Raw genomic sequence first — 24,552 nt, 5'->3', positions numbered from 1 at the left:
CCTCACCATCCCGCCACCCCCCACCACCATCCCGTCCCCCCCCCCCACCATCCCGTCCCCCACCCCCAAACTGTCTCTTTTTCCTCCCCCCGTGCTGTGGCGGCTGTCCGCACCTCCCCGAGTTGTGCAAGACCCTTCTTGTATTACTGTAAATAAGCATATATAGATATGCCCCCCCCCCCCCCCCCGTACCCAGCAAAGAGACACATGCTCAGCCTCCAGACGGAGACATGGGGGGGGGGGGTTTCTGGGAACATAAAAAGCCACAACGTATCTGCCCGGGGACCATGTGTTCCTGGAGATTCGATCAGTACGTACGTGATCACACGGATCCAGGAGCTAAAACTGCCTGTGCCCCCCCCCCCCCCCCTCTCACCCCCCACCCCCCCCTTCTCCCAGCAGCACTTCGGTATAATCAGATTCCAACCGGGATCCTTTCATTCCAGGACGTTTGTGTGTAAATGTGTGTGTGTGTTGTGTGTGGGGGTTTCAAAAGGGAGCAGGAGTGGATGAGCTGTAATCCATCAATCATTAATGATCAGATTAAACACGTCCAGATGAAAAGGACTCTTCAGACAGATGATAGCAGCCAAAGCTAACGCTCCCATTAACAAATTAGCCTCGCCAGCGGCCACAGATCTGATCCAGTCCCTGGTCTTCGGCGATAACAAACGCACGCCGACTAAAGCTAAACAACAAAGTCCTAGCATGAACTGGCATGACGGATCACGTCATGTATCCGACGCCACACAAACGGCTATTATTGTCATCCTGGGGCGGCTTAAAGGAGCCGGGATGTAACTCACACGATGGGCCAGCTCGCTAATTCCCGCCGCTGTGCTGTTAGCATGGGGCGATATTAAGCTTGTGTTGCTAATTCTGGCTCCCCAAAGTGCACAGTTCACGACTGAGCCTCTTTTGGGATGTCCCTCAGCTCTGCTGCACTACTGCCTTTAAAATACCGCGTTTATTTTTCCCAGAGAGCCTTGCAGGAACTCAGCACATCGTCCTGTTCCTGCACCGATGCGTTTCCATCGTATCGATTTTCCAGCCCGTGAGCAGCAAACAACCTCAAATAGCCGGCTTACTCATTAACCGACATATCTGCGGAATCTCGGCTCTTGCCATCCGACATGGCATCTGCCAGTGCATGTGTGTGATTACATCAGCCACCGTGTATGTGTGTGTGTGTGTGTGTGTGTTGTGTGTGTGTGTGGTGTGTGTGTGTGTGTGTGTGTGTTAAAACAAACTTTCGCAGCTACCTCATCTTATTGTTCAAATATTTTCCCAGTTATTGGTGGAGCAGAATTTTGTGCCGAGTTCAGTTCCGACTGGAATAAAAACGGGAGAGGCGCGACCCTTGACCTTTGCTGTCTCCTACGCGCTTCTCACAGTCCACGTTTCGAGTTTTCATCAAAGAAATCCCTCGAAACGTTCCAGAGAGAGCTTCAAAACCTTTCGCGAAGGAGATGGAAACGTCGGATTTTCTGCGCTAAAATGCTAATTTCATCCCCGCCCACCAAACTCACATTGTCTCCCTCTTGCCTTCATCAAACCCTCCTCCAGCTCTTATCTAGCGGCCATTTCATCAGAGGTGTGGATGATGCCATCAGAACTGACGCGATCAGCACCAATCTAAAAGCTCGTTCCCTTCAGGAAATGGGGAGAGCGACAGGTAGCAGCGGCGTCACGTGATCTCAAAAATAAGGGCAGGTTTGTTTAGACGAGTTCCCTGGAGGTGAGACGCTGACAGCCAGCCGGCTAAATATGCCTTCTGGTTTTAATGCAACGTCAACAAACTGGCCCGTGGACTTGTTCCCCGGGGGTTGGGCACGTGGGCGGTGAGCCAGCGGCGTGTACCCGTTTGGCTGTTTCCAGCCGGCGCCAGCAAACATTTGAGGTGACTCACGTGTGGAGTCAGAGGCGAAGATCTGGGTCATGTTTCCTTTTTTTGTGTGCGTGTTTTGAGGTTGCGCAACCTCCCCTGTGTTCCGCGGTGGCTGTTGGTGGGAGTTTCTGACTCGGTTCTTCTTCCAGAACTGCAGCAGCCCTCAAAATGGTCGGAGGGCCCCTCTCGCTAGGAAGGAAGGACGATTGCCGATCAACAAACAAGCCGATTAATTAGCTTCGACTCCACCTTTGCTCATTTTCCTCTGCAACTCTGGGCGTTTACCAAGTAAATACATCACTCACAGCAGCGCAGCTCCGTTTTTATTTAACTTCCCAAAGGGCAATTGGGAACGCAGCTCATGGTAGGTTAGAACCTCAGCCATATAATGAGATATTCATTAGCATGAGCATGTTTCCACCTGGGGGCCGAGCCGACAATCCAGATGCAGATTCGGGATACACCCGGCCTTATTTAGAGGCGCCCGATGCTGGAATGGCCGCAGGTAGGAGCCCTATTTAGGGGGCCTGTGCTCCGACCTCAGGGGGTGAGCGGATGGACGGAGCTCTGATGAGCGCCTGCCTGCTGAAGACGTGGTCCAGGCTGGCAAATTGGATCCCTGGGGTTTCCGATTTCCAAGAAACCCGTTTCCAAGACGGCAACATCGAGTGGGTTGCTAGTTAAGCTAGCATCCTCCTTAGGGCGAGACTGACTTGGGGTCGAGGCCGGAGATGACGCCTCCGTCAGCCGACAGCTTTTTGATTTTTTACCATTTATCACGCCGCTCCAAAAATGACACATCTCTCTCTTCAGCAGCCTTTATCAACAGTTAACGGGCAAATAAACGCTTACGTGTGGAACTAAACATCAGTGATACGCCATAAGCATCTTTAGCAGGCGTTAGTCACCTGTAGATTTGGTGATCAGCGCGTTTCTGTTGGCTTTTTATAGCTGCTGCGTGCTGCTAGGAAGTGGTTTTTAGCTGCAAATATGTCACTTTCAGAGAAAAAGAAACAGGTAAGTGAGATGCGGGGGGGGGGGGGGGGGGGGGTAGATGGTGCAGAAGCCACTGAAGCAACTTCCTGGTTGCAAGAACCTGGTTGGCGACACACAGGAGTCTGCAGGGGTGGAGGGGAGCGTCACCGTCGCCATACGGGCTAAATTTAGACCTCTGCTGCATCTTGAATGATTTAAAAGAAGGGGGGGGGGGGGCTGCAGTGAGGAGACAAAGGATCTGCCACCTTTTAAATGGCTGTTTTTAAATTCTGAGTTTGGAAACACAGCTAATAATGGGAGGGTCTTCGGGAGCGACCAAACAAGCGGTGGATGACGGGGGCTGGAAAAGGGGCCGGCGCTGCTGCTCGTGCGTGTAGGACACCGTGTATATTTACCAAGATGCGCCCGCTCCAGAAAACAAAGTTTGATGGGTCGGACCGAGCCGCTGAGGTGCCTTTTCAGCCCGGGGAGAGGATGTTGTTGCCTCTAATCGCGGCTTTTTCGAGGAAACAGTGACGACAGCAACAACAGGACTGTTGTTCTCCTCTTACCTCTCTTCAGGAAGGATTCGGAATACGCACCTTATGCTCGACAACTGGATTTAAATCGCTTTTCCACAGAGCGCAACCTGCTTTACCCCCCCTAAAAAAATAACCTGGCAGCCGGAAGTCACGCAGGAACCCAACGGCGCATTGACTTTACGATCTCTTTCTTTTATTATTCCGGTCTATTTTGTGATAACGGCCGCTGTTAAAGGTTGCTGAGTGCGCAGCAATCAAGTCGCCTCCTCAGATAAGTGCGGGCGGCGCGCACAGAGGCATCAGGTGCCGTCGAGAGCGGAAGGATCGAGTGGGGGGGAAAAAACATGACGGACGGTGCGAGGCAGCGAAGCAGCACGGCGGGCTCCTCCAAGGATGCTGCCGACGGGAAACAGTCCGGGAGCAACGTGGCGCTCAAGAAGGAGATCGGGCTGGTGAGCGCCTGCGGCATCATCGTCGGTGAGTGCGCAAAAAAGCCACGAAATCCACCGGCCGGTGCTTCCACGTGCTGGGGGACGCGCGCACGCGTCTCGGACCGTGCGCTGTCACGTGTTTTTTCACTGAGATGAGACGGGGATCCGATTCCGCCGATCTTAGAGTAACTTTACTGGTGGATGTTCTCGGATTAGATAGCGCGGACGGAGGTGAATAAACATCCACGCGCGGCACTGATGTGAGCGCGGAGCGGCGATATCGCGACCAGTCACATCACCGAGGATATCGCCACCGAACCTGTGATTGCTGATAAGGTTCTGCTCACACGCAAAGTTGACGGGGTGAGAGCTTGATTAGTGTCTCTGACCCCCCAACAAACCAAACGGGCTTTTTACTTTGGCCTAAGAGTCGGATTTGATTTATTCTAAGTCATTTTTCCAAGCCAAGAAAAGTTTATTCTACTTTTTTTTCTTATTCTACTATAAATATGAGAATATTAAATGCTGCTGTCCTGCAACGAAGCATTTCTTATTATGGGATGCTTCATTGCTTAATGAAGGAACGTTAATCATTCCTAAGAAAGGTGAAAGAAGGTTGAAGGAGGTAAATCTTGACTCAGCATTAGTAGAAAATCCCCCCCAAAGTATTTTTGCTTCCAATCTGACTCAGCTGTGACGGAGCTCACATCTAATCGTGGAAATGATGAGATCAGACAAGTGGCTGCAAAGAAATAAGGGGTTCTGAACCAGATCGATGGAATCTTGGCTGAGAATCAGAGTAACGCATGCGGCGGGGGCGCGCAGGTGGCGCCGAGAGTGGCCGCTCCCCATGCCGCGCACGCACGGGCACAGATGAACCCATCAGGGGGGCTGCTCGCTCGAAGCAAACGCACGGGAAGTCAGGCCGGTTGGCCGCCTTGACCTTGACGGGGGGGGGGGGGGGCGCAAGGATGACGCGGTTTGTTACCACGGCGACGGCAGGAGCGGAGAGTGCGCACGATCCCGAGAGACAGATGACGAGCGAGGCCGTTTCAGAACCACTTCTGACCCCCCTTTTAAGGACATCCATCCGGTTCTGGGTCGATTGTGGCAGAGCCCGATTATCTGTGTTCTGCAGATCTCGATCACTTTATCTCCCCCCTCCACGCACGAATCGACTCACGCCCTCTTCGAAGGGCTCCGTCTCGACGCGCTCGGCTCCCCCCTGTTTGTCACATGTGCGCAGGGCGCGAGCTGCAGGTGACTCGTCTGATCCTCACTGCGAACATGCCCCTGCTGGGTTTCCCAGAAAGGAAAAGAAAGAAAAGTTGGGGGTGGGGGCGCTGAGCGCACGAGACTGAAAAGATTCCGTTTTATGACCTATTCAGTGGCCAGTTAAGATGCCAGGAATTGGGATTAGAAACTGAACTTCTGGCCGCTTGCAGGGGTGCGCCGCCCCGGTAATGGTGTTTTATTAGCTTAGCCACGTCTGAGCCGAACTCTGGCGTGTGGGACGTTTGCAATAATCACATTTAAACCTGTGATTTGTTCTTATTATTTATGCACCTGCGCGTTTAATCCATCGCTTGGCAGCAGCAGCAGGGCCGAGACCCCCCCCCCCCCCTCCTGCCGTTTTACCAACGTCAGCGCTTCCACAAATGTTTACCAGGGTAATCAGATAACACACATTTATGGCCTTACCGTGTATATTCGCGCATGTTTGTGCGCGCATGTGTGTGGGTGCATGTGTGTGTGCGTGAGCGAGAGATCTGGCAGCAGAAGGTTGCGTCAGCTTGGTGGCTGCTTGAGCAGTGATATAAGTGGACCCCAGAGATATAAAGTGGCTGAAATTCATCTAAAATTCATATTTTGGCTGTTTTTCTTAGGAGGATTTCTTATTGGGGAGGGGAAAAAAACGCAGACGGATCAGAGACACAATCCAGAGCTGATCTAAACAAATTCTGCCGCATTGCTGACATGAAACAATGCCTAAGAGGAACTGAAAAGTGCTCGCAGAGCATGCACGGGACCAAGCCTCTTCCTCTGTGAAACAACTACGCGACAACAAAGGGTGTCCAAATATCCAAGGAGCCAGGAAGCGAGGCCATTGGCCGGATTTCAGTTCCAGTTCCAGAGAGAGCCGCTTTGCCCGAACCTCGCGTTCCTCGGGGTGCAGGATCGCCGACGGGAGCAGGAAATCCGAAGAGATTCCGCACGAGTCAGCGCGTCTCGTGCTCGGCCCCCGTCGCCGACCCGCAACTTGCAAGTCCCCTCCCTGCTTCAAATCCTTGGTTTGCGCCGACTTTAAATTGCAGCTTTAGGAGAGGAAAGTGCTGAGTCAGCACATGGCTGCCGTGGGGTCAAAGGTCGGGCAAAGATGAAGTTCATCTGCTGCAGTAAAGTTGTCACCATAAACGTTCGTTTGTCTGTTTTTCCTCACCTTTCACCTGCAGCTGGGCTTACATAAGAGCCGCCGTCCTCGCCCATTAGCTAAGGGGCTAACTGGGCTAAGCGCTAAGGCCCGTCGCTGTGGCGCGTGGTTTGACTTACGTTCGGATTTTTGCTCAGATTTGCTTTTCGCCGCGACTCGCAGATTTGCTTTTCGCCGCGACTCGCGAGCTAATCTGATGTACGGGACTCCAGTCGGGCTCCCGCTCATTCAGAACCCGCTCGTCCCCATAGGATGTTAGTAGTAGCACTGGGGGGGGTGTGACAGCCACGAGATACTTTTGACTTTTGTACTGAACTGTTCCATCACATTCTCCAACCCTTCAACCTTTATCCCTTTAACGACACATTTATTTGCTCTGTATCATCTGACGGGTGGGAACAGCCCGCCCCATCAGCCGTGGCCCCTGACCTCTGACCTGGCTTTTATCACACAGCAGTTGCAGGATGGGTCTCTCCTGAATGTCGGATCCCAGTCTCCCACTTCCTCCGCTCCACCGTGCACGCTGCCTGGCATCGTGATGCTTATCCGACTTGTCAAGGAATCACCCCCCCCCCCCACTCTTTGCACTCTTTCACCCCTCTCTCGTTTTTGGTTCATTTCCTCGACGGCCAGTCAGCAGATTACAGCTTCCCTGCGTGTATGACTCTCCGGCATGTGCTCGCTAGCGCGCGCTCGTTCCTCTAACCGTAGCGGTTATGGTTTTACTCAGGGGAAAGTTCAGTGAACAGGTTTTATGCTGACTATAAACTGATTCATGTCTTTATTAGACTCCAGAGCATGTACAGGCTCATTCTTTTGCAATTTCAGCTTTGAAAAATTTGACAAGTTTTTTTTATGGGGTTGAACACAATATTAGCACGGCTAATAAGGCTTTGAGGCAATCAAGGACTTTTACGTTCCCAAAAGTCATAAAACAAGCAAACAGAAGTGCGGTGGGAAGCATATTTGGCTTGACAGCAACCTCTGCTTTAATCCCACAGGTAACATCATCGGTTCAGGTATCTTCGTCAGTCCGAAGGGGGTCCTGGAGAACGCCAGCTCGGTGGGCGTGGCGCTGGTGGTCTGGATCATCACGGGCGTCATCACGGCCATCGGGGCCTTGTGCTACGCGGAGCTTGGCGTCACTATCCCCAAGTCCGGGGGCGACTACTCCTATGTCAAGGACATTTTTGGAGGGTTGGCAGGGTGAGCGAACATGAGACTCTTTCATAAACCCACAGCAGGTGCGAAAATACCCACCTTTGTACAGGAAAGGGGCTGCGAAACTATTCCAGTTATTTAAACGTGGATTTATTTTAGCGTACATGTAAAGACCCCTTCATCGTGGATCATTTTAATCGGCTTAATCAGGTGATTTTTAACCCCGTACCAGTGGAATGTTGGCTTTTTCTTTTCTTTTTTTGTGGTTTGATTTGCATTTTTACAGTAAAGATAATGACTAAAGTAAACTGTAGGGCCGAGTGTGTCGCTTAACTCACTTAAATGAAGTCACTTAAACATATATTTACACAGTTATACAATTATTAAGAAGATGGAGACATGTATTCATTATATTGTGGGGCGTTCGTGGGCTGGGTCCCGAGGACTTGTGGGTCTTCTGTCCGTGTTTTATTTACTGTTCATGAAGGTTTTTCGGTGTGTACAATAGTTGCAATAGTGGGTCAATTTTGTTGTGATTTATGGAAGAGTTGAGAGTAATCGTACGTGACCTGCAAGTATCAGTGAGTTTACGGTGCATCGGGGGCCTTGGTGTGTGTTGACACTGCTGGGACAGTCCGCATCAGGTGGGCTCGATGCATAAGAGAACTCTGTCACCACCCATCTGTTATTTAATCATTATTTAATCGGGATTGCCCATCCGCCCAAGGATGAAATTCATTCAGCGGACGTAGGGATGTACCAACCAGAAGTGGGGGGGTTCTATACGCCACATCCCGACTAACAAATCATTTCCAGGTCAGGTTTTCCTCCACGTTTCCCAAAAGGCCTTCAAGGTGTTGGCGTATGCCATGGGAAGCACGCTAGCTTAAATTCCTAGCAACACAATGTTGTTTGTTAGCGTGGATGTTTACTCACACTGTGCACTTTGCATGGACTGGAAACACAGAACAGAGCACTGTTTACGCAAGGATCCATATCGGGGTATTTTTTTGGGAAGGAATTTGCGCAGACAAAACAGCCCCGGATTGTTCTCGTCCCTTTGGTGCGGTGTCTATCAATACACATCAATGAGCTTCAAATGCTCAGTTTGATGTGTCGGGGCCCAGCGGTTCCCCCCGTGCCCTCTGGTTCGACAAATAAACCTCTTCAAGGGCGTTTTCCCGCTCCTGTTTGGCGGACGACTGTTTGAACAGCACATGCTAAATTTGGGATGTGCGTGTTGACAGAAGGAAAGAGGTGGTGAAAGATTACACTTATTGTATATAACGCTGTATTAATACACCATATGTATCTACCAAAATTATGCAATCCACTGAGATATATGTCATAGTTCCTCCTAAATGTGACAGCATTCGCTAGCATTAGCACATTCAGTGTGGTGGTACACTATACCATGAGGTAGACCTGCTCCTCCTTAAGATGTCCTCACATGTCTGCAATGTTCTACCTTCTTGCATCATGATGTTTCTCCACCATAACCTTTGAAAGTTGTGGTGTCAGAGCGTTACTCATGTCTTCCACCTCTTCAAAGTCTTGATTTAACGGCTTTACAACTCAAACAACGCCCACCACCATTGAACTTAGTGGCGGCCAGAAAGGGACTTTTCCACTTGTGTTTGTGGTTGAATTCTTTCATCCCCGCCTGAGAAGGACGGCATTTTAGTACATGGAAAGTTTATATTTGCCCAGAAATAACCTGCTTTGAACGTATAAATGGAAGGATGTACTGTATGTACCTTTGTCGTACACATCCTCCTGTTCCTGTTGAAGCCCCGCTGCGTCTCACATGCGTCTAGGTTTCTAACCTGCCACCCCCCCGCTTCTCTTTTTTAGGTTCCTGCGTCTGTGGATCGCTGTGCTGGTGATATACCCGACCAATCAGGCCGTGATCGCCCTGACCTTTTCCAACTACGTCCTCCAGCCCCTATTCCCCACCTGCTTCCCCCCAGAGAGCGGCCTTCGTCTGCTGGCCGGCGTCTGCTTGTGTAAGTGTCCTTTTCTCCCCTTCTGCTTGTATTATGGAGAGAAACTTTATGAATTATGGAACACAAGGACTATTTCGGATGTCTGCGTGTAGAGACATGTCTTAATGTTGACATGCTGAACTTTTTTTGTCAACACTTTCAAGTCAACAAAAGCTGTTGTAGCCTCGGGATGAATGTCAAAGTAGCTGAAACCGGAGGAGGACTGAACTTGAACTTGAGAAACTCAAGTTCAGGCGTCGGCAAACAAGATCACATCTTTGCACCTCTTATCATCCATCGTGGGAGGAAAGACGTAAAACGTCCGTCGATAAAGTTCGCGCGCGACGGCAAAATACTGCAGACGGGCTTCAGACAGGGAGACAGATGGAATTCGCACCAGAGCACGAATAACATCTTTCACGTCTGTCAAACAATCCTCCCTGCAACAAGGGTTTTATTTGACGCCCGAACCTACCGCAGGTTTTCCTCACACTGTTGCAATAAATCGCCGCCTTTGCCATCGGTCGGCACGACTCAACAGGTAACGTTGTGCAACCTTCAGCAGAACGACAAAGAACTTGTTGATCTGGCCCCGGTTTCCCTCGAGTTTGTCGGCTGAGCGCCGGCGTCATCAGCGTGTTTGTTTCGAGATCCACCTGAATGCCTCGTGGTGAACCCCATCAGGTCTCAGGGCACTTTATGAAAAGAACATGTGCCCCAAATGAGCAAAACTCCATTTTAACAGCAAGAAGCCCCGAGCAGGACCAGGCACAAAGGAAGGGGGGGGACCTTTCTGCTGGTGATCCGCAGGGGGGGGGGTGATGAGGTCGTATCGTTGTTTTACTTTCAACTCCGACTTGAAAGACTAAAAGTCAAAAAGTCCTGTGCACCTGCAGTCATTTATTTCCTGTTTATCGTCACTCTGGGGCTTCCCCTTTCTTTTTTTACAGTTCTCGACACTCATAAAGTGACTTTTTAGCTCATTCACCATCCTAAAACTTCCCTCTGAGGTTAACCTGGAACCAAGCTTCTCTCCCTGTTCATCTGCATCGCCTCAATCCCTGCGGTGGCGGTCTGACTCAGAGTTACTCAGCTTGGTGAACTTAATCCCCCAGAGTCGAGCGTGGTTATTATTTAATGGCACCCTAATGGCCTGAACCCGATGGCCCGCAGCACAGACCCAATCCATTATCATCCACGTCAGATCAGGCCCAAGTTAATCTGGTGGGCGAGTTTCCCTCCAAACAAATCGTACACGTGCACATATGTGTCAACATGGGTTTGAGGTTGCACAGAAAGCGCTGATTCTCTGCCCAAATACTCTACGTTGGTGTGTTTAGTGCTGCTCACGTGGGTGAACTGTTCCAGCGTGAGATGGGCCACCAGGGTGCAGGACATCTTCACCGCTGGCAAGCTCCTGGCGCTGGCCCTCATCATCATCATGGGCATCGTCCAGATCTGCAAGGGTAAGCTCGCCAAGGTCACCGGGGACGTATCGGGAGGGCGCCAGAGGGGTCGGCGAGTCGCAGGGGTGCTCTCAGAGCTAATATCTGCACGCCTCCCTGGGTTCACTGTCACAACACGGCAGAGGGCCAGTTATTACAGGGGCCACGGAGAGCAGGCCCCTGGAACAACAGGACAGGGATTTTGAGTATTTGGAGACAAATGAAACGGGATAAAAGCGCTCGGCGACTACGGCTGGGAGAATTTTGGTCATATGTGAGGGCTGCAGAAAGCAAGGGTAGTAATAATTCTAGCTGAATAGAACTACCCCAGAGTAGGGGGTGGGGAGGGGGAGATTTTAATGGGAAAGTAGAAACTAGAGGCCCTGGGATCATGTGGAATTTAAAGGGGACTACTTTTTAAAATAAATGTAACATTTGCTACTTATTGAATTATAGGACAACTTCTTCACCGTTGCCATGGAAATTCTTTACACAAAACCTAATAATGAACAGTAATGAACCTGCGTGATTTCCCCTACCTGTAGGAGAATACTATTGGTTGGAGCCAGCCAATGCCTTCGAGCCTTTCCAGGACTATGATGTGGGCCTGATAGCACTGGCGTTCCTACAGGGCTCCTTTGCTTATGGAGGCTGGAACTTCCTCAACTACGTCACAGAGGAGCTGGTGGACCCATACGTGTAAAACATGTTCTTTTTTCTTTAAACTAAAAGAGTGTTTACGTGGTTGTGAAGTAAGCTTCCCCAGAGTACTTAATGGCACAGCTATTTCAGCACTTATCCCTTACATACCATACTAGTTTCCCAGTTTAATCCTATGTCTGATGAATAAGTAATATCTCTATATCCGGCTCAATGTTCTTTTCAATAATCTTGCTGCCCGCTTGAAACCCCTCTCCTAAGTTCAACTTAAAAACTTAATTTCCTGTCTTGAAGCCCTACCTCATGCTCTTGTTTTGCCCTGTCCAGGAACCTCCCTCGCGCCATCTTCATCTCCGTCCCCCTGGTGACCTTCGTCTATGTCTTCGCCAACATCGCCTATGTCACGGCCATGAGTCCCCAGGAGCTGCTGGCCTCCAATGCCGTCGCCGTGGTGAGTGGCTGGAGCCTCATTACCGCGGAAGGGCTCCCTCTAGCGGCCATGTTTCGCAGTGCATCTGCTTGCGCCCGTACTAAACACATCTCCTTCCTCAGACATTTGGAGAGAAGCTGCTGGGTGTGATGTCATGGATCATGCCCATCTCAGTGGCTCTGTCCACCTTCGGGGGCGTCAATGGTTCCCTCTTCACCTCCTCACGGTTAGTCAGATCAAATTAAACGTCTATCTGTGCGTTATTAAATGGTCGGAAGCCAGTTCCCACTCGTTTCGTTCTCAACGGAGAGATCTCTAAAGCACATCTGTGATGTCATCGCTCGTAGATTGTTCTTTGCTGGAGCCCGAGAGGGTCACCTTCCCAGGCTCCTGGCCATGATCCACCTTCAACGCTGCACTCCCATCCCCGCGTTGCTCTTCACAGTGAGTCATCATCTCCATAGTAACTCCAAATCGGAGGAACTGTGACTTCCTGTCACTGACCGTTGCCTCCCCACCTGTTCCTCTGCAGTGCCTGTCCACGCTGCTCATGCTCTGCACCAGCGACATGTACACGCTCATCAACTACGTGGGCTTCATCAACTACTTGTTCTACGGGGTCACTGTTGCCGGGCAGATTGTCCTGCGCATTAAACAGCCCGACATGATTCGACCAATCAAGGTGCTCATGTGCAGCACATTTAAGAGGGATATTTGCCTTTGCACCTATTTTATAGTTTTTGAATGTCCTGTTTACATTTGTGTCATTGCTATGATTCATGTTTCAGATTAGCCTTATCTGGCCCGTGATTTACCTCATCTTCTGGGCCTTCCTGCTCATCTTCTCCCTGTACTCTGAGCCCGTGGTGTGCGGGATCGGCCTGGCCATCATGCTGACTGGCGTCCCCGTCTACTTCCTGGGGGTCTACTGGGACAATAAGCCGCAGTGCTTCGATGCATTCGTTGGTAAGTTAATTTACCGTCACCTTCAAGAACTTGAGTAAAAGAGAGACATTGGTTGTGGCTTTTTCTCTCACTGTTTTTATTTACTTTACATTGGATTTCCATCTAATTACCTAATGTGACGGCCGGCATCGGTTTGTTTGTCTGTCTTTTGGCCAAATAACTCCAAAATTTATGAACAGGTTTCAATGAAATAGACCAATGAAGAGAATTTTGGTGATGTATCTACACTCCCTAATGGCTTTTCCCCCAATTTTTTTTAATTACAACAGTGCAACTTTCGATATACTGCCCCCTGTTGCCCCGGAGCCTGCAGAAAGCCATTTAAAAAAAATCCAGATCCTAAACTTTTCTGTCCTGATGTGCAGATAAGATGTCGCTCTTTGGCCAGAAGTTCTGTATGGTGGTTTACCCGGCTGAAGACAAAGGCGAGGAGGAGGCGGAGGAGATGAAGGAGGTCAAGTCTCCCCTCTCCAAAGAGGATGAAGAGAACCACAAATAAGTGGCTTAGAGCTTGTTTTTAATTGCCCACCTGCCCAGATATAAACAGAGCAATGCAGACACGTGTGTGGGTGCTCACAAAACATGAGAAACATGTAGATTTGGCGATAAACACTCACACCTACATATCTCCTTTTGAATATTTTTTTATTAAGACTTTCTGTATGCATCTTTATTGTAAAGAGACCTCAAACCTTTGAGTTAGGGGTCCTTCAAAAGTGCAATATAGAGAGGCTAGAGCTTTCCAGCTCCTACATACCTGCTTAAGCAAACACAGCTACTGTAACTGTCTATTATCTTCTCTTTTGTCCCCCTTTTATTCCTACTCTGCACACTCCCTGGACTGATGATGTAAAATTGCATTTTTTTTATTATTTCAATCAAAAGATTACCTGTGATGCGAACCTTGTTTTCCTTTCTGCCAAAACTAAATTTGCTGCCAGCCATTCTACACACCAAAGCTGCATTTTGGTCTTCAAAGTGCAGGTTTTAGACTTTGAGACAGGAAATACACTGAGTACTGTTTTTTTTTTTCCTTTTAAACATGACGTGATTCCAAAATGTTCTTTTTTTGTAAGAATTGTCATGATTGTTTGTTTCCTTTCGCCTTTTGGTGTCATTTTAGCTTTACCGTGTTGATTTCAGTCATTTGTTGTTTTGTTTTCGACTTGACTTCACGTTCATCTTGTTTTTTTTCCTCTTTTTTAAGGCATTTTTAACTCTTTCATCCGGCGAATATCTAAAAAGCTGATGTATGATCTATAAACAGCGCACAGTACTTTTTAAAAATGTCTTAATTTTAGCTCTGTTCTATATTCGTGTGCCATTGGAGCCATGTTTTCCGACTAACACGGAGAGAGAGAGATCGCTGATCCCTAAGTCAGGATTTCTCCTACGCGTGGCTGTAGATGACGAGAGACACGTTTGCATTGATGTGCAAATCGACACCGACACATGTGAATGCCTGTGTGAAACTGTTTTACAGCAAAAGTTATTTTGGTAGCTTGTGAACTATATTTCTTTGATTCCTCGTCTTTGACCCAGGCGGTAGAAATCAAAGCAAATAAAGACGGACGGATTTTGGTAGATTTTAGTGCAATATAGTGCGGGCACCTGGAGAGATGACTGAAGGAACAACCCCATCTCCGTTGTCAGGTCATAGTTTTGCATCTACACTAGTTTTTTTATTTTTAGATATTAGCTGCTCACACAATCACACACACTTTGGTGTCTCTATAATCTGTTAGTGTCTCAGGGCAACCCCTCTGCCTTCTCTTTACATCCACTGCCTGAGCAATACAAATGACAGTATTGCTCCAAAAAACATGGTGCTTTTAGTTTGATTCCCTCAGGATCTCAGAGGCATCACACACGCACACACAAAGAAAGAGTAGGCTTTGGCAGACACCTAATTAATCATGCCTATCAAGAGTTGTTAGACAGGCCAGTACCGTGTAGTTCTGTTAATTGTCGTGTGAACAGGGTGTTGTTGGATGTGTTTAAAGCGTGTTTGGTTATTGTGTACTAACAGCATATGCGAGGTGTTATGACTGTGTTTATTGTCACTCTAAATAAATACCACTGGCTAAATGTTTCCATTTTTAACTCAGGCCTCACTTCATTTTTTCCCCCCTATTCACCCATATTGTATTTTTCTTTAAGATTTCTGCCTTTGTAAATGAGGCCCTGAATGCTTAGTTTAGAGAAAGACAATGTAAACCGCAGCGGAAGCAAAGTGCCAAGTTAGATCCTGCTCATCAGGAGGGATAAAAGCTGATTTTTGCACCTTTTTTTCCCCTCACAGCTAAATGTTTCCTGAAACACTGAAATGTTCATTTGAATGCAGACCAAAAAGGCTTTGAAGTGGTGTGGAAGTGTTGTTTTCTATGTTCTAGTAGTCTAACCAAGTATTATCAAGTACACGCTAAAGTCTCAAACTCTACTTACCATCCCCAAGACCTTGTTTTAACTCATGTGCCTCTTAAGACTGTGTCTATTTTACATTAAGATTTAAGCGTACGTATTGGTGGTGAGTGTGAAATATAAATAAAAATATGACTACAACTAGTATTGCGTCTGTTATGCATGGCGTGTTTATTTCGCAGACAATCTTTTCATCCCACGGGTGAATTCTTGTGAAAATGAACACGTTTGATGCAGTGGGTTACATCTGCACACATGCTATTGCTCTTAAATTAACATGTAAATTAACACCATTTCATACAAAATGACCTTAATGGGAGGACATATCAAGAATAAGTATGAGGCAAATGATTTAGTACAAAGAGACAAATAGGTTGGCAAGAAAAAGCTGAGGCTGTGAGTAGTCAGTTAAAGGAGCCACAAGGGTGTGCCACTTTAAAAAAAAATTTTTTTAATAAAATAATTACCTCTGCTCCTGCCAAAGAAGCCTCATATAGAGGTTCTGGGTTTGATTGTTGGGAAGTTCCGACCACAACTCGATCCAACGCTACTGCGAAGAGTCGTCCTGTCACAAGCAGGACTGTCAAGTGAGATGGCAACACTCGGCCGCGTGTCTTCGGTTGTAAACATCGCAGAGGCAAGGCCGTGCCTCCGGGTCACGGCTACAGTGCTGGCCTGGAGTGCCGTCGCGCCTGTCCTCCTCTCAAAGCCAGTACCAGGTGGAGAACAGAGCCGCCCTGAATCTTATAGTCTGCTGCTGTTTTCTCATCATTCCTGTGAATAAAGACAAGTCAGCAGACTGCAGAAAAACAGACAAAAGGGAAAATGAAAAGAAAGCCTACATTTGCTTTCCACTGTAGATCAACCTCTGCTGCTGCGGAGGGATGCCTTCCTTCTCTTCCACCCTCTCTTTAATCCGCTCCACCTGGATGGAAAGGCATAATCTGCCATGTTAGACAAGCAAATTTCAGGTTGAGGTTAAATACACTAACCCAGATTACCGTGGACCATCAATGAGGTAGTTACTGCTACACAGGAGAATATAAACTATTCAATGTATAACATTAACATAACGATAAGAATGTCAGTCCTGGCTGCATTTTCACGTTAACATTCACAATTAGACAATAGAGTAGTCAACAAAATATTACCTTATCTGTAGGCTCTATGTCGATCTCTATCTCTTTGCCTGTGAGCGTCTGAGATGGAAAGAAAAAAGTTGTGAGAAACATCCACGCCCTACGAAACATTGATTTACCATTAAATACCGCTTTAACAAGATCGTTATGCTTCTTTTATCTTACCTTCACTTTAATCAACATCTCTGTTTACGTGTGAGCTAATTGACACAATAACTGGATGTTTGAACAGATGCTATTTTCTTGAGGGAAAAAACGTTGTACATACAATCAATGGAAGAAATACGACAACCTGGAAGAATATTTCCTGTGTCCTCCACTAAACCGCACCGCCTCGTTTGCGCATCAAACGTTCCGCTCTCAAATTATTTTCAGAGGTTTTGTTTGATAAATTGGTACTGATATTGACTTTTTAATAACAGCACAATAAGAAAGGCAAAACGAAGAAAAAGTAACATTAGAAAACGAGTTTCACTAGTGCGGAAAAAAATCACGACATCAGCGCAACATGTCGTAAACATTTTCGAACGTGTTGTAGTTTTAATGTCAAGTATCCCGCGTGTTTAAGATCCTAAAGAACTACAAAGGCGGCTGTTTGCCGGTGTCCGCCGCTGTAAGACTTCCCGCGCATTAGGCGTAAAAAGTAAAAAACGCTGCACACATTCAGTCAGACTTTCCCGAAGGTAAACATTTTTTTTAAATTTAACCTACGCCGTGAACTAATTCGTTCGACTAGTCAGGGCGTTATACTTGAGCAAACTGTTTGCAATGCTAATCAGAACGGCTATGTTTAGATTCGGATATAAGCTTAACCTTGAATTTTGACGTCGCATGAGCAAGTTATTTCTTGTCTCAGGTACAGTAACTAGTGGCACAGTTGTCATGTTTGCATTTTACTGCTTTTTACTTTGTAATGTGGTCTTCTTGCACGCCACTGTAGTAATAACTCCTTGTTTATTCGTGTTTATCTGTGTTATTACCTCATGATCTCTGACCGTGCTAGTTTATCGAGGATAATGTCTGTCTGGTTAAACGGAATAGTTTCATGGATCCTCTCTCTGTTTTACAGCATCACATTCTGGGGCGACTTCTGTTTTATTGTTCATCTTCCTGCACATATTTGTCTCGAAATGCCTCGTATTGAAAATGACATCAAGCTGGACTTCAAGGATGTCCTCTTACGTCCAAAGCGGAGCACACTCAAGTCTAGGAGCGAGGTATCTACTTTTTATGTCTAAACATTACTAATGATAACACAAAATACACCGCGCATCCTTAAAAACACCAGTCTTATTCCGTTTTATGTTGATAAGCAATATACAACTCATTTGAAAGTATAATATATTTAATATTTGCATTTCTGTTTGTGTGAGTAATAGAAGCGATCACTTTTGAGTGAATAATCTGTTAAAAGGTAGGTTTAACTCTTATTATTGTCAGGTGGACCTGATGAGGAGTTTCTCGTTCAGGAACTCGAAGGGCAGTTACTGCGGGATCCCCATCATCGCCGCAAACATGGACACGGTCGGCACGTTTGAGATGGCCCTGGCTTTGCACCAGGTAAAGTGTGCATTCATTCTGGAGCGTCTGCCAACGCCAGAGAAGGAAAGTTTAATTTGAACAGTCTGCTGATGAAGACGAGATCTGTGTAGACCTTGGCTACGAGGCTTGGCTGTACCAGTCCCAGCCTCATAGCCTGCTATAAACACAGAATCTGTCAGTAGATTTTTTTTTTGGATGAATGAGACAAATATTTGGTCGCCTTGACGGAAGTATAAGCAGAAAATTAATCAGGCTAATGAATAATAAAAAGGGACTAAATGTAGCATAGCAAGTTTCTCCAGGTAGTCTGCCAATGACCACACCAATGCATTTTTTAAATGCTTCAGATCGTTTTAACATATCAGTCACATATTTGGGAAAGGTTATTTACCTGATTCTGTTGCACATTTTCAGTTGAATGCAGAAAAACCTGCTTTAGGCTACATAAGAATGTTGAAAATGGCCGCCCCCTAGTGGCCACCGGGTGCGATTCACGCAGACGTCACTGATCGGGTGTTTCCTGTCTCCTTTCTCGTAGTTCACCCTCTTCACCGCCATCCACAAGCATTACTCAGTGGACGACTGGGCGGCGTTTGCGGCGAAGCATCCCGAATGCGTGAAGGTGCTCTCTTTTTCCACGTTGACCTTTACTACACTGACTTTAGGTATTTAGCAGCACGAGCCTTCTGGTTTCAATGTGCGCTTTCCAGAGTGTAGCGGTCAGCACAGGCACCGGCGAAAACGACTTCGAGAAGATTTCGGCCATAGTGGCGGCGGTGCCAGAGCTGCAGTACATCTGTGTCGACGTGGCCAACGGCTACTCCGAGCACTTTGTTCACTTTGTGAAGGACGTCAGAGAGAAGTTCCCCTCCCACACGATCATGGTCAGTCCGCTTCCACGCCGGGGCTGAGACGCGCAGCTCGGACGCAATCACCACGTTCCTTCACCGCCGTCTTCGTTTCTGTCAGGCAGGAAATGTGGTGACGGGAGAGATGGTGGAAGAGCTGATTCTGGCCGGGGCCGACATCATCAAAGTCGGCATTGGACCAGGTGACGGGCGCGTCGTCGCCGCCAACCAAAGGTCACCTCGTCTTCTGAAACACACCTCATGGTTCTTTCTACACGTGTTTCACAGGCTCCGTGTGCACCACCCGCAAGAAGACGGGGGTCGGGTATCCCCAGCTCAGCGCCGTGATCGAGTGTGCCGACGCAGCCCACGGCTTGGGCGGCCACATCATCTCCGTGAGTCCCTCTCGCTTCAATCCTAAATCAGGAGTCTGATCCTAAAAATAGAGGAATAAACGCTAGCCCAGTCAAGCTAGGTTCCGCTCTCTGCTGCCCGTCCAAGGTGACGTCCTGTTGTGCGTTGGACAGACAACAGTCGCTCTGGTAACAGGTTGCCCTGTTTTGTCCCACACAGGACGGGGGCTGCACTTGCCCGGGAGACGTCTCGAAGGCTTTCGGTGAGTTACCCACCTGACGTTAGACTCGCACCTGGGTTTGTTTTTGCTATTTTTGCCCTGGTTTCAGGAGCCGGAGCGGATTTCGTGATGCTCGGCGGGATGCTCGCCGGCCACTCGGAGAGCGGGGGAGAGATCATTGAGAAAAACGGGAAGAAATACAAGCTGTTCTACGGAATGAGCTCCGACACGGCCATGAAGAAGCACGCGGGGGGCGTGGCTGAGTACAGGTCAGCCTTCATTTCCTGCCTGTGGGCGCTCACGTCCCGTCAGGACTAACCTCCATGTGCGCTTTTTACTTACTCCAGAGCGTCGGAGGGGAAGACGGTGGAGGTCCCCTACAAAGGCCCGGTGGAGGTCACTATACGGGACGTCCTGGGCGGGGTCCGGTCCACCTGCACCTACGTGGGGGCGGGGAAACTGAAGGAGTTGAGCCGCAGGACCACCTTCATCAGGGTCACCCAGCAGCTCAACACAGTTTACGGCAACGACGGTTAAGCATCGGGGGACGTGTCTTTGAAACCGAGTCCCTGATGTCGTCAGTGCACTTAGCAGAAAAAAGCGAAACAATATTTTTTTTCCCTTTACATTCCAATCCAAGGCCACGCGTTTTCCTCTTAAACTGAGAAGAGTCTTAAATTATTTATGAAAATATATATGCAGCTGCTGTGGCTAATTAGCACATTGAGATTTTCCCTTTTTTTTTAAAATTCAGTCCCTCCATTAATCAGAAGGTTTTGCACTTTATTCGAAATTCTGAATGTTTATCTTCAGGTAATTTAAAACGCCTGTTGGCAAATTTTCCTTGCTATGACTCCCCAAGAACCAATAGATGGACTTGAAAGGTACAGTCCTGGGGGACATGTTCAGCATATGCAGCCCCCCCCCCCCCCCCCCCCCATCAAAGGCCAAAGTGTATGTGAGTGATATTTCAGTGGGATTCTCTGGTATCGGCCTTGAGTCTCAAGGTCGGTCTCTTCAAACGGTGGCCTGTGACCCTTCTACTGCCATGTTGATGTAAAAAGGCCAAAATAAAATGCACACTTCAATCTTCCTGACACCCGTGTTAAATTAAAGCCATTCCATGTCCAGCGTTTGAATGGAATTTATTCGTGAATCAGCACAATCTTCATAAATTTCTTGTATAATTATTTCACAAGTGAGCAAAATCCGCCATCAGAGGGCGACAAACATCGTAAGAACAATAATAAGACAATAATCAAGGGTGTTTAATATGTAACAGGTGGAGATAAAGACACTTCAGTATTTAGACTAAATATCCTGTTAGGAATTTTACACTTAGGTATCAAAGTAATCACTCAGAATCCTCTGTGGACCGTGACACACATCCTTGTCATCTTAGGACAGCAAGACCCTAAATTCTGGGCCGGGCCAAAGGTCGGTTCTTTAAAGCATTAACTTTCTGGTCCGAAACTGTCCTGAAGACTGCAGCTTCACAGAAGTTCACAGACCAGATCTGTGGTGCCCTGGTCGCTGATAGATTTTCCACAAGAACAGTTTATTGGACAGTCATCCAAGTAATAAACTTGACCACACGTGCAACTCTTTGTGGATTGTTGTGGAGTTTGGTAATACCCTGCGTATGTGACTGGTTGGCTCTGTAATTTTTCCACGTGTAAACAAACAAAGGGTGTTAGATCGTTGTCAGAGGGGTCGAGCTCTATGCTCACCACTTTTGTCCTCTCTTGTTGAGCAGTCAGACTGAAGAAGGACAGAGAATCAGGTTGATGCCATATTACTTCGTAGGTTTGCTGGCCGACCAAATTATCTAGACCGCTGACATCACAACGTTGTCCTGCTGTGAGACATTTGAGTCTTTTATCAATGTAGGAGAGTCCAAAGGCGTCATTGTTGTTGCTGCCGACATAGTTGCTCCGACATAATCCGATGGTCCAGTCATAATCACCGGACAGGCTCAACACCCATTTTTGTAACTTTGAACTGCGCAGCTTTGGGTCGGTGTCTTGAATATGAAACACGCTAGCTCGATTTTGCTGTGTCAGGGATTTACTGTAGAAGATTTTCCTTTTGTCTCTGGATAGTGTCACGCGAGGCCCTGCGATCCTTGGTTCAAAGGTCTGAGTTGGTTCTTTAGAAAAGATTTCCGCCTGCTTCTCTGGGTCAACCAGAACTACAAGGGACTTCCAGAAATGCTCAGCTTGCGCCACCATTTTCACGCCGTACTGGCTCACCTGCTGGACCAGGGTGTCGCGATTAACCCCAGGCTCCAAGCCCCGTGTCAGATCCACGGCCTTGGCTTTCTCCACATCCTGGTTCACCTGAGAATACATCTGCAAGAACCGGAAGGTGTCCGTCTCGCCCTGTGCTGCCTGAAAGCTGCCCATGCTGGTTTTGATGGAAACCATACGGGCAGAGACCGAGTTCTGGACACTGGTCAGAGCAAGATCACGCAGTTGTTTCACAGCATCAACAAGCTGATCGCCGGAGCGCGTCACCTTCTCGGTTTCCACCTTCATCCACTCTTCCAGACTCGTGTCCCTCCCGCCAGTTCTGGTCAGCAGATCCCGCTGCTCGTGTACGAGCTTCTCCTTGAGCTCCTTGCGGGCCGTGGAGAAGGTCTTCATGTTGTGCAGACGGTGCTGGTCTTCGATGGCGCAGGAGACGCAGACACAGGTCAGGTCATCCAGGCAGTAGTACTCCAGCAGTTTACCATGTTGGGGGCACTTGGTGGTGGCGCCCAGCGCCACAGGTTCGGTCAGAGGATGCGTCTGTAGTAACACCGGAGTGGTGAGATGAGGCTTGAGGTGCTCCCCGCACATGGCGATCTCACACTTCATGCAGGTCTTCTGTGCTGGTTTGCGATCGTTGTCCGCGCACATGTCACAGACGATAACGCCAGGCTCTTTACTTGGTTCGCCAGACATGGTTATTTTAATTACCCTTCAGGTTTGAGGCTTTTCAGATCCTTCTTGCTACTCTTCAGGTTTCTGACTGTGCGATCGCTCGACTAAACAAGGTTTCGACTTCCTGAAAACAGAAGCCAACGGCCATCGTAACTTTACTTTCGGTTCCATTTCTCTGTAATACTGCTGGGGGAGGGGCGTTGCCCAGGATCCGTTATTATTAAATCATATAGAGAAATAAAGTCTATTATAAGTTTGGTCATAATGGAACCAGGCTGCGAAAATAAAAATAATCAGCTGTGACGGGTGCAGTTTAGGACCCAAAAGCAGCACTCTGGAAAGCTGGACCGTAGTAATGACTTTTATTAACCCACGGGCAAACAGGAACTCCGGCAGACCAGGAAACACAGGAAATAGTCCGTTCTTCTGGGCCCGCACAAAGTCTATGGGTTGCAGGCTCGGGGAGTGGACCAGCAGCAGCGGCGAAGCGGGGCCGGGCGGAGAAGTCTAAACCAGGTGAACCGACAGGAACCAGAGACGCTGAGGCAGAGTCGTAGTCAGGGGCAGAAAGCAGGTAGGTTGTCGGGGACAGGGGAACAGGCAGGCGGCAGACGAAGACAGGCAGGGTCAGTAACGGGTAATCCGGCAGGGAAACAACGCTGGAAAGTCTTGCATGAGAGCAGAAGAACAATCTGGCACCGAGTGAGTGTGAGGCTGGAAATATATACACTGGTAGGTGAGCTGATTGATGAGTGAGGGCAGGTGTGTGATCCGTACTGAGAGCAGGTGTGGTGTGATCAGAGGGTGTGATGTGAGCAGGGCAGTGGAAAAGTACTGGGACAGGAGGGAACTGGAGAAAAGGGCTGTGACATCAGCAGCATTTTGAACATGTTTTTCTGTCGCCTTGCGGTAGCGCTACTCTAGTTAGCGCACTTATAAATGCGAACACAGCGACGATAAAAGGTAATGTTATTTCAAGTGTTAGTCGTTATTAAGTTATTCCCCCCCTTTACCTTTCATAAATCATCCCAGCCAATTCATGCCAATTACAAAATAGGCCGCAACATCACTAACTGCTAATTGGTTTCATTAACCATCAAATTCATATAAATTAACCCACCATCTAAGCGATTTGAATGTTATTCTTTACCTTCTTAAACTGGACTTATATATCCTTTAATTGTCAGTGTAAAATACATCTGCAAGAACCGGAAGGTGTCCGTCTCGCCTTGTGCTGCCCGAAAGCTGCCCGTGCTGGTTTTGATGGAAACCATACGGGCAGAGACCGAGTTCTGGACACTGGTCAGAGCAAGATCACGCAGTTGTTTCACAGCATCAACAAGCTGAACGCTGGAGCGCGTCGCCTTCTTGGTTTCCACCTTAATCCACTCTTCCAGACTCGTGTCCTTCCTGCCAGTTCTGGTCAGCAGATCCCGCTGCTCGTGTACGAGCTTCTCCTTGAGCTCCTTGCGGGCCGTGGAGAAGGTCTTCATGTTGTGCAGACGGTGCTGGTCTTCGATGGCGCAGGAGACGCAGACACAGGTCAGGTCATCCAGGCAGTAGTACTCCAGCAGTTTACCATGTTGGGGGCACTTGGTGGTGGCGCCCAGCGCCACAGGTTCGGTCAGAGGATGCGTCTGTAGTAACACCGGAGTGGTGAGATGAGGCTTGAGGTGCTCCCCGCACATGGCGATCTCACACTTCATGCAGGTCTTCTGTGCTGGTTTGCGATCGTTGTCCGCGCACATGTCACAGACGATAACGCCAGGCTCTTTACTTTGTTCGCCAGACATGGTTATTTTAATTACCCTTCAGGTTTGAGGCTTTTCAGATCCTTCTTGCTACTCTTCAGGTTTCTGACTGTGCGATCGCTCGACTAAACAAGGTTTTGACTTCCTGAAAACAGAAGCCAACGGCCATCGTAACTTTACTTTCGGTTCCATTTCTCTGTAATACTGCTGGGGGAGGGGCGTTGCCCAGGATCCGTTATTATTAAATCATATAGAGAAATAAAGTCTATTATAAGTTCGGTCATGATGGAATCAGGCTGCGAAAATAAATGAATAAATAATAATAATAATCAGCAGCATTTTTTTCTGTCGCCTTGCGGTAGCGCTACTCTAGTTAGCGCACTTATAAATGCGACCACAGCGACGATAAAAGGTAATGTTATTTCAAGTGTGTCGTTAT

The 24,552-nt window shown here is 48.1% G+C and overlaps 4 protein-coding genes across 5 annotated transcripts; 2 read left to right on the top strand and 2 right to left on the bottom strand.

Annotated features, from left to right (window-relative positions):
- The first annotated feature begins 3,238 nt into the window (after positions 1-3,238).
- On the top strand, positions 3,239-15,482 carry slc7a8a (solute carrier family 7 member 8a). Its single transcript, XM_057026211.1, has 11 exons — positions 3,239-3,882; positions 7,269-7,473; positions 9,283-9,434; positions 10,754-10,879; positions 11,404-11,557; positions 11,846-11,969; positions 12,071-12,174; positions 12,296-12,392; positions 12,481-12,630; positions 12,737-12,914; positions 13,280-15,482. The coding sequence occupies exons 1-11, from the start codon at positions 3,750-3,752 to the stop codon at positions 13,411-13,413; spliced, it is 1,557 nt and encodes a 518-aa protein (XP_056882191.1). The 5' UTR covers positions 3,239-3,749; the 3' UTR covers positions 13,414-15,482.
- nedd8 (NEDD8 ubiquitin like modifier) lies at positions 15,483-16,859 on the bottom strand. The gene is made up of 4 exons (XM_057026215.1): positions 16,640-16,859; positions 16,487-16,534; positions 16,178-16,260; positions 15,483-16,109 (listed from the first exon to the last, which is right to left on the bottom strand). Exons 1-4 carry the CDS (start codon positions 16,655-16,657, stop codon positions 15,998-16,000), a joined length of 261 nt encoding a protein of 86 aa, XP_056882195.1. The 5' UTR covers positions 16,658-16,859; the 3' UTR covers positions 15,483-15,997.
- Positions 16,860-17,029: 170 nt separating this feature from the next.
- On the top strand, positions 17,030-20,568 carry gmpr2 (guanosine monophosphate reductase 2). 2 transcript variants are annotated; one of them, XM_057026213.1, is made up of 10 exons: positions 17,030-17,157; positions 17,544-17,691; positions 17,915-18,034; positions 18,555-18,638; positions 18,727-18,900; positions 18,986-19,067; positions 19,153-19,259; positions 19,438-19,480; positions 19,548-19,707; positions 19,786-20,568. In XM_057026213.1, exons 2-10 carry the CDS (start codon positions 17,605-17,607, stop codon positions 19,973-19,975), a joined length of 1,047 nt encoding a protein of 348 aa, XP_056882193.1. In that variant the 5' UTR covers positions 17,030-17,157; positions 17,544-17,604; the 3' UTR covers positions 19,976-20,568. The 2 variants fall into 2 exon arrangements, with proteins under 2 accessions (XP_056882193.1, XP_056882194.1); XM_057026214.1 differs by lacking the exon at positions 17,030-17,157 and adding an exon at positions 17,181-17,330.
- Positions 20,567-22,533, bottom strand: si:dkey-183c6.9 (tripartite motif-containing protein 16). The gene has a single exon (XM_057026212.1). The coding sequence runs from the start codon at positions 22,381-22,383 to the stop codon at positions 20,932-20,934; it is 1,452 nt and encodes a 483-aa protein (XP_056882192.1). The 5' UTR covers positions 22,384-22,533; the 3' UTR covers positions 20,567-20,931.
- Positions 22,534-24,552: the final 2,019 nt, after the last annotated feature.

The sequence above is a fragment of the Takifugu flavidus genome, chromosome 3 (genome assembly GCF_003711565.1).
Source record: "Takifugu flavidus isolate HTHZ2018 chromosome 3, ASM371156v2, whole genome shotgun sequence".
Lineage (NCBI taxonomy): Eukaryota > Metazoa > Chordata > Actinopteri > Tetraodontiformes > Tetraodontidae > Takifugu > Takifugu flavidus.
This window is presented reverse-complemented; position numbering and strand designations above follow the sequence as displayed.